The sequence below is a fragment of the Leptodactylus fuscus genome, chromosome 6 (genome assembly GCF_031893055.1).
Source record: "Leptodactylus fuscus isolate aLepFus1 chromosome 6, aLepFus1.hap2, whole genome shotgun sequence".
In the NCBI taxonomy this organism is placed as follows: Eukaryota; Metazoa; Chordata; class Amphibia; order Anura; family Leptodactylidae; genus Leptodactylus; species Leptodactylus fuscus.
Window position 1 is genome coordinate 68997530 of NC_134270.1, and position 9675 is coordinate 69007204.

Genomic DNA, 9675 nt, shown 5'->3' on the forward strand with positions numbered 1-9675 from the left:
TGATGGAGGACATTGCGGAAATTGCGCCTGTGTTGCTGTTCTGACGTCATCTCTTGGCGCCGTAGCTTCCGGTCTTGTTTGAAGAGAAGTGCGAAAGATTCCTGTCATCTGAATCCAGACCTCTAGCTGGTATGTGGTGGCTTTATGTCTGGGTGATGGCGGCGGGTGGGTTAGACTGTGGTATCACTGCAGTGTGAGGTGATGTGTGGCAGGCGTGGATAGCACGTGACTGGTAGTCAGTGGTCGTGTGTGCAGAGTTTCTGTGTATCCATATTAATGCCCTGGAACTTCTGCTTCTATTTATTATACCTTTTATATGAATAGAATATCATAATTTTTTCAGAAAAGGTTTTTTTTGTTGTTGATATAAGTTAACCCTTTAAAACTTATTTGAATTAAATTTTTCTAAATTGTTTTTTTTTCTCAGCAATAAAACATGTCTCTGGCGGACGAATTACTCGCTGACCTGGAGGAGGCTGCAGATGAGGAAGAGGACAACTTAATTGATGAGGATGACTTGGAGACAATTGAAGAAGTCCAGGAGGAGATGCAGGTGGACCTTAATGCAGAGTCGGTGAAAAGTATAGCAAAGTTATGGGACAGCAGACAGGTGAGTCTAATATAGAAGTATGTGTGGCTCTGTACTCAGGGCAGTCTAATATATGGACAGACGGGAGGTGATTGTACACGAGGCTCTGTACTTGGTGGAGTCTAATATAAGGATGTACCTGAAGCTCTGAATTTGATTTCTAATTTAGGGATGTATATGAGACTATTATTAGAATGTACTTGATACATCTTATATATGGATATACATGAGGCTCTGTACTCAGGGAAGTCTAATATTAGGATGTACATATAGAGGAACATCCTCTATATTAGTAATCATGTTAATCTAATGTAGATAATGCACTGTGACAACTTCTCTCCCAACATAACTTGAGCCTTACTATCTCTGCAAGTTCCATAGAGGATGTATGGAGTGGCAAGTTGCATATGCATGCTACAGAACTATTATGTCTCTATGGGACTGACAGAGATAACCAATTGCTGAGCTTGACTATCTCTGTCGGTCTCATAGAGAGTGAATGGAGTGGCAGCATTATTGCATTTTTTTGGGATCAGCAGGTTTATTTTGATCGCACAAAACATCTAAAAGGAAAACTATCTTTGACTATAGCAACTAATCACAGCATAGATTTATTTTTTCAAAAGTATAATGCAAAATAAAAACTGTTCTGTGGTTGCTATAGACAGTAAATACAGTTTTTCTTTGACAGTTACATAATTCTGCCCCATTGTCTAGTTTGCTTGGACTATTATTTTATCTTGCCAATCAGAGCTTTCAATAACGCTTATAAATGCCTTGAAAAAAAACAAACAAAACTCATGTATTAGACTGCTGTCCTCCTAGCGCTTTTGGCAGCACTCAAACTGAGAGGGCGTCATAAACACAGGGTCTCAAGTTTTACACAGTGGAGACCCAGTGATAATGCCCTCAATCATAGTCTTTTCCGGTTACAGGCATTTAGTATGTGTGTGGCCACAAATCTCACTTCAGACTGAGCCCCACCTCTTAAATTTAGATGCCAGTACAGCAACCAGGGCTGTCACAGAAAAATAATTATTGAGGCTTGCCTGTGGGTAGCCTTAATAGTTATATAGTAATTCTCACATAGACTGCTGTACAGTTTATGGGACAAAAGGTCTAATGATCATGGTATAAAAAATTCAAATCACTCTTCTTTTCCTTAGATCGGAAACAAATACATTTGTCATCTCAGTGTCTAAAAAATGCTCAGACTATAAAGATATTTATCCCTTATCACAAACTCTGTACCAAAGATCAAAACGGCCAAATCGCTATTTTGCCTCCCCCAAAAAAATTGAATAAAAAGTGGTTGACCTAGGATATTTTACAAAATGGTATAAATAAAAACTGTAGTGTGCAGTATAAAAAAAACAAAACAAAACAAAAAAACACCTAACACAGATCCGTACACAGAAACATTCCTGTATTAAAGGGATTCTATCATTGGGAAAACTCATTTTTAACTAAGCATATATTTACATAGCCTTTAGAAAAGCTATTCCACACATACCTTTTGTTTGTAAATCCTCTCAGCCTTTTTTTTTTTTTTTAATTAGGCTGCTTTTATTGATATGCTAATTAGCCAGAAATGAGCATCGGAAGTTCAGTGAGCACTGTGTGCTGTGTGTACACAGGGGGTGGTTGATGCTGATGACTCAGCAGTCTCCCTGCTGACGTTGACGTTGATTTGGGGGGCGGATTCCGCCCAGACTCTTGCCTCCCATTGTTTTTAATGCGAGAGAGAGATTGCAGCAGACCGATCAAAACAGTGGTGTGAACAGTCCCTTACTTTTCTGGAATAAAAAATGTTAGATTGTGAACCCTATATGGGACAGTGTTGCCAATGTCTGTAGAGCAAACTGTTGCTGGTACTAGTATATGATATTTCTTTACAGGTATACTGGCTTACAAGCTGGATTAACCATTTGGGTTTTTCCTCTATTAGTTTTCAGAAATTCTGGACAAGATTGACGAATATGTCAACAAACAACCAAAATCATCAGAAGGTATTGCCGATTTAGCTTGTACTTTGTTGTTGTTGTCTCTCATAGGTGATGAATTATCGCTAAGATACTCTATCACTTTTTGATTGTTGGGGGATTTTATCTGGGTATCACAGTCTGTTACTAGGTTCATCTTTAATACAAAATTGAATGTGATTTCTTCTTTGAATTTTAGTTATGGGACCTGTGGAAGCTGCTCCAGAGTATAAAGTTATAGTGGATGCAAACAATTTGACTGTGGAAATTGAGAATGAATTGAGTAAGTTTTGATGGGTAACGATGTATGCAGAGGATAGAACAACAAATTAACTCCTCCTTTTATGTCTTTTAAAAATATTGCAAGTGAGAAATTTGACCATATAAAAGGCATAGTCAAATACATATTTCATACACCTCAGTTATTACATCTACATCATAATACATCTCAGTTATTGTACATCATTTTTGGTTAAGCTATTTTCTCAGATGAAGCGCACTTCAGCCTGTTTGGGACATGTGGAAGAATGATTTAAACAAAAAATTGTCAGGCGGCATTCATGTGAGTGGAGGTGTTGGGCGCTCAATTCCAAGGAGGACAGCCCAGCTCCTCAAACAACTTCAAAAGTAGAAAAGGGGGGACAACACTCCAAACAAATTTTTCGAGCTTGCTTATTTTATCACAACTTAGAGTCCATGCAAGATATGAAGCCACATAACAAATATTACATAATCCTAGGACTCGAGCAATGCTTATGGCTTTGGGGGCCTTTCATCAGGCCAGTTTGTTATGTTAATAGAAGTATTGAGGAGTATGTAGCTCATGTAACAGCTGCCTATTCATCTACTCCAGGTTTCTAACAGGGTTGCGTACTTTTGTCCCCTTTGTCTTTTTGCATCTATATTACTACTTAATCATAATACTAACCTGATGAAGGGCTCCTAAAGCCCAAAATGTTCCTCAAGTCTTATGATTATTTAATGTTTATTATGCAGCTTCATACATTGCATGGATTCTGATTAAAGTTACACTAAAATAAGTAAAGTCAGGAAATTTGTTTGGAGTGTTGTCCATCCTCCTCAACTTTTGAAGTTGTTTCGGAGTAGTATGGCTAGTTTTACTTGGAATTGTGCATTCAACATCCTCACTCCCGTGAGTGCTGCCTTTCATTTTTTTTCTTGGTTCAATGATTCTTCCAGACTCAAAAGTAGAAAATTATGGAGTCCTGTGTCATGTAAAGCATCCGGAGACCATTCGTGTGTGGGGGTTGTTTTTTAGAGAGTGGACTCACAATTTTTTTTCTAAGAACATTGGCACAAATAAAGAATGGTATCTAAATATCAGAGCAACTTGCACCTGGAGCATTTTGGTCATAAACAATGCTTGAGGGAACATCATGTTACAAGGCAAATGTGACAACTCAGTGGCTCACTGAACAAAACACTTTAATTTTGAATTCATAGCCACAAAACCCCTCAGATCTCCATATCATTGAGAATCTGTGGACAGAAAAAAAAACAGCAATTGTAATAAACTCCAAGACAAGAATACATTAGCATCAGGCAGGATTTGAAGTCTTAAAAAAAAGAAGGGTCAACACTGTAAATATTGAGCTTTTACATATACTTGATGTATTTGTCAATAGTGTAAAAACTAGAGATGAGCGAGTACTATTCGAAACGGCCGTTTCAAATAGCACGCACCCATAGGAATGAATGGAAGCGGCCGACTTTGCCGGTGGCTGGCCGCTTAACCCCCTGCGTGCCGGCTACGTCCATTCATTCCTATGGGTGCGTTCTATTCCAAACTGTAGTCTCAAATAGTACTCGCTCATCTCTAGTAAAAACTCATGAAATACCGGTACTTGTGCTATAGAGGCATCTGATTAAAAGATCTAAAAACACTGAAGTAGTAAACTTTAAGAAAAAAAATGTCAATTGAAAAACCTTTAGCTATCACTGTAAAATCAAATGCTGCAAATATGTAAATTTACAAAAGCCCAATGTTTAGCAGAAATGTGCATTTATAAAATGTAAGCTATTTTTATCACTTTGTTTAGATATAATCCACAAGTTTATTAGAGACAAGTATTCAAAGAGGTTTCCTGAGCTGGAGTCTCTGGTTCCAAATGCCTTGGACTACATAAGAACAGTGAAGGTATGTGGGGGAAGGGGAAGGAGTATGATCGTTTTCAGTGAATGGACAAATCGCTGCACACATTTATGGGTTCACATTCTACAGTGTTCACGTTTTTTAGATTGTTACCTGGTATAATATAGATTATAGGTGGGAGGCGTACCAAAGTCATGTGTTTTGTCATATAATCATATAGCAATGCTGTAATACAGTTTATTATAGCTTTCGTTAGATAAACTGGCAACAACTTTTTTCACTGTTAGTCAGTAGGCCACAGCCTGCCATGTCTGTGTGTGCACAGCATATTCTAACATTAATAAAACAGTCTGTCTGTTGTAAAATCGCTAGTAAGTACAGGTGCATTTGCATTTCGGCCTCTCATGTCTTAAAGGCTTCAAAATACATGATAAGCATTCTGTATATTTAGAAACTGTATAGTTTTCCTAGACATCATACATTTCACACTACTAAGATCCATGCCATGTGATTGAAAGAGTTTTTCCCTTTTTAACAATTCTTCCCTATCCATTGGATAGGGAATACTATCCAGACTGCTCAAACCCTCACTAGCAGAATAGGGAAGTATTCTCTTCTGTTCTGAATGGAGAGGTGGTTGGGTAGTGCACATACTGCTCCATTTATTTCAGTGGGAGTGCTATCCAGCGCGGTGCACATGTTGCCTAACCACAGCTCTATTTAGAAAGTGGGGACAAAACTTGACCATTGTCCTGATGAATGCGGATCTGAGCAGTTAAACCCCCACCAGTCTGTAAGTTATCCTCTGTCCCGTGGATCAGGCAGAAGTTGCTAAGTTTTGAAAACCCCTTTAGGCTAAGGCCTCATTTTGCAGAAAAGCGTTTTTTGTTTGTTTGGCGGGTTTTTTTGTTTTGTTTTAGATTCTGCAGCATTTTTTGAGCCAAATCCTGGAATGGGTTAAAATGGATTATGAAATCTACTTCCTTCTGCTCAACTCAATCCCGGCTTTGGCTCTTAAAAAAAAACAAAAAAAAAAACACAGCAAAGTCTGCAACAAAAAAAGCAGCTTTTCCACAACATGGGGTCTCAGACTGTACAGAGGTTTTTATGGTTCAGAATGGCGATGGTCTATTCTCTGGATAGGCCATCAACCTCAGATATGTTTGAAGCAAGCCTGGTGTACATGCAAGTGATGCAGCCTCTTAAATTGATTACATTGTCTACTTACATCATTGAGCTAGATGTGGTTGTTCAGGATGTTCCTGACAATCCCTGTAAGTCTTTGATATGCGTGCTTTATAATCAACCCTGTTGTCGGTATTGTAAGACATTGTATGCAATGTCTCAGGAAGTGGTTATGCATATGACCAGGACATAAATGTCTTTAAATTGTACTTTGCAGGAGTTAGGAAACAATCTGGATAAATGTAAGAATAATGAGAATCTTCAGCAAATTCTGACTAATGCAACCATCATGGTTGTCAGTGTAACTGCCTCCACCACACAGGGGTAAGACGGTATAAGTGCTGTTTGTATCCTGATGCTGTGCTACCTCTGTTTTTTTTTTTTAATTTTTTTGGTTTTTTATTTTTTATATTCACCATACTGGCATTTGTGTTTGATATACAGACAGCAGCTGACTAATGAGGAACTGGAACGCATTGAAGAAGCCTGTGATATGGCACTTGAACTAAACCAGTCCAAACATAGAATCTATGAGTACGTGGAGTCTCGCATGTCCTTTATTGCTCCCAATCTCTCCATCATTGTCGGGGCCTCAACTGCAGCCAAAATCATGGGTAATGTGTGCAAGTGATTCCTGTTTCTGTAATACCAAATGATCATCTATCTATAGATTTTGTAGGGCTATACATCACTCAGACTACATAGAATATATACACAGCACTTTATAATCATGGATCTTGTCATTAATAACTTTGTTCTTTTAGGTATTGCTGGTGGTCTAACAAACCTCTCGAAGATGCCTGCCTGCAATGTCATGCTCCTGGGAGCTCAGAGGAAAACCTTATCTGGCTTCTCTAGTACTTCTGTCCTTCCTCATACTGGTTATATCTATCACAGTGATATTGTCCAATTGTTACCTCCAGTAAGTAGTGAAAGTATTTCTGGTTTTGTGGTAAAACCTGTAGCAGTGATGGCTGTAACTGTCTTTTATATCATTTTAGGACCTACATCGAAAGGCCGCACGATTAGTGTCTGCAAAATGCACATTGGCAGCACGAGTTGATAGCTTTCATGAGAGTCCTGAAGGAAAGGTCAGTCTTAAAGGGGCTTCTATATCTATGAGAACATAGGCAGATGTTGCTGTGTACTGTCACCTGTAGCATCTGTGTGTTTTGCAGCTGATTTATATAGTTTGTTTTTGTGTCTTTTAATCTTGGAAATGTTCCGCCTTCTAGGTTGGGTATGATCTAAAGGAGGAGATTGAAAGAAAGTTTGACAAGTGGCAGGAACCTCCCCCAGTAAAGCAAGTGAAACCTCTGCCAGCACCTCTAGATGGACAGAGAAAGAAACGTGGTGGCCGAAGGTAAGGATAACTTTTCCTCGGGACTAAAGTGTTTGTTTGCTGTCTTTTTTTTGTAAACTTAGAGATTTATATACATTCCTTTTTTCCTAGATACCGCAAAATGAAGGAACGACTTGGACTTACAGAAATTCGCAAGCAGGCTAATAGAATGAGCTTTGGAGAGGTGCAGATATTCTCCTTCCCTGATTTTATCTGTTCATGTTTGTTAAAGGGCACCTCTAATGTTATGTTATTTTATATGTATATACCATTAGAAAGCTGTCCATATGCTGAATTCAGCACTGTCACTTTTGTGTGTAGCTTTCTCTATTGCATAGATCTGTGCCGATAGTTTTGGTTATTGTTATCACAAAATTTTAAGGGGGGCATTCTTTACAACCCAGTGCCATTGCTGGGTGGGAGTGGTAAATGTCCCCTGAACAGACAAAATCATGCAAGTGTAGTTGGTGGTGTCCTCTGTGATGTGATTTATAGGTTGTAAAGCAAGCCCCCCCCCCCCTTTCAACATTACAGTGATTTTGGTAGCCAAAACAAACTGCGCAAATATCGCTGCAAGAAAGAAACCGGAGGTGCGTTTAATTCAGTGTGTGGACATCTTTCTAGTGGTCTATGTCATGCGCTATGTTGGAGGACATGAAAGGCCTACGTTGTATGTGAAATAGTAGCTAATTTTAACTCTTTTAGATTGAAGAAGATGCATATCAGGAAGACTTAGGCTTCAGCTTGGGACATCTTGGGAAATCTGGAAGTGGAAGAGTACGGCAAGCACAAGTTAATGAAGCTACCAAGGCCCGAATCTCCAAAACATTGCAGGTAAACAATAATGTACAAAGAACTGTATCTATGGAATCTATGTGGGTGTTTTAGGGTAGGCTTACACAGTCAGGTTTACAGATACAACTCTTGAACACTCCCTTAGTTTTATAGATATTCTAATTTAATTCATGTTTTTGTAAAAGTTGCAGGACCCACTTCTATCACACTTATGGCATATGCTCTTGAATTGGGTGGGTTGGGGCTAAAATGTAATTCAGATAATAAGCTAAGTGTATTATTGACAAAATGTTATCATTGGTATATTTGGCATAGCCATGGAATTGCAGTCTTGATCAATATTTACCATTCCCTCCAATCCTTTTTCTTTCTTTTTTTTTTTTTTTTTCTTCAACAGCGCACACTACAGAAGCAGAGTATGGTTTATGGAGGTAAATCCACAATCAGAGACCGATCTTCGGGTACTGCATCAAGCGTTGCCTTTACTCCACTTCAGGTAAGCCCCATGGCATAGAACATTGGCAATAATGCATGTATAGCGCTGCTCACTAAAATACAGTAATGCTGTATTCAAGCCTAAAGAAATTACAAAAACAAGGTAAATTATTAAGGAAAGAATAGCTATGCTTTTTATTCTTGGATCTACCCCTGACTTTGGCTGAAAAACTGGTAAAAATGTACATTAGAAACTACTTTGCAACACTATGTAATGTCCTGCAGAATACTACCTAACATGCTGAAAAATGGAGACTTATTCAATTTGTTTTTATATTTATGGCTGGTTAATATTTTGCATTCCTTTCATTTTCTTTAACTTGTATATTGTATCTGTGCAGGGACTGGAAATTGTGAACCCACAAGCTGCAGAAAAGAAGGTGGCAGAGGCAAATCAGAAATATTTTTCCAGCATGGCAGAATTCTTGAAAGTGAAGCATGAAAAAAATGGCACAATGACACAGTGACATTGCCATCTTCATGTGTTGTATTCAGTAGGAATTGCCTGAGTGATGCAACATCTAGAGACTTTGTGTTGTACCCTATTTAAACATCTGTAAGGAACATGGAATGCAGGACATTCATTTCATCTTTTCCAGCTTGTTGAAGTCCTCAGGCAACAAATGGATCATGATTATGAACACCACATCACAACTCTGAACATGACTCTAGAGATCTGAGAAAATGGTAGATAACTTGGGAAGAATCTTATTTTTTTTATGTTCAGTTAAACACTTTTTTTTTTTAATCTGTTGGATGTGTCAGTACTTGCATATCTGTAATATGGAATAAATGGTATTTTATCTCACCTAGATATGGTGCTTCTCTAATACTGTCTCCTAATACTCTGAGCCTGACAAATGGCAGCAACGTAATAATGGACTTCACACCGTAACGTGCAAATAAGTATCCGTTTATTCATCACAAGTGCATAGATGGTAGAGCAGTAAAAGTTTTTTGGTCTGTACAATCCAGACTTTCATCAGACTCTACATTGAATACAAAATAAGTGATGTTGCAAACTTGTACAATATAAAGGTATAATACACGTGTGTGTGTGTATATATATATATATATATATGCACACACACACAAAATAAAGTTACTGTGTCATGTATAGAAAGTGCATATACCTTTTGTATTGCACGAGTTTGTAACATCACATAGTTTGTAT

At 38.2% G+C, this 9675-nt stretch overlaps 1 protein-coding gene across 1 annotated transcript; it reads left to right on the top strand.

The window, feature by feature from the left end:
- Nucleotides 1-56: 56 nt before the first annotated feature.
- PRPF31 (pre-mRNA processing factor 31) lies at nt 57-9277 on the top strand. The gene is made up of 14 exons (XM_075280198.1): nt 57-129; nt 428-610; nt 2538-2598; nt 2771-2854; nt 4632-4729; nt 6087-6193; nt 6314-6483; nt 6634-6791; nt 6871-6960; nt 7105-7232; nt 7323-7395; nt 7917-8045; nt 8404-8502; nt 8843-9277. The coding sequence occupies exons 2-14, from the start codon at nt 437-439 to the stop codon at nt 8966-8968; spliced, it is 1497 nt and encodes a 498-aa protein (XP_075136299.1). The 5' UTR covers nt 57-129; nt 428-436; the 3' UTR covers nt 8969-9277.
- The last annotated feature ends 398 nt before the right edge of the window (nt 9278-9675 follow it).

What these genes read in the sequence shown, in the direction of transcription:
- PRPF31 (XM_075280198.1), top strand. Translation starts at nt 437, where the DNA reads ATGTCTCTGGCGGACGAATTACTCGCTGACCTGGAGGAGGCTGCAGAT. An exon ending in AGTTATGGGACAGCAGACAG is followed by an intron (nt 611 to 2,537) that starts GTGAGTCTAATA and finishes TTCCTCTATTAG; the next exon opens with TTTTCAGAAATTCTGGACAA. An exon ending in ACTACATAAGAACAGTGAAG is followed by an intron (nt 4,730 to 6,086) that starts GTATGTGGGGGA and finishes TGTACTTTGCAG; the next exon opens with GAGTTAGGAAACAATCTGGA.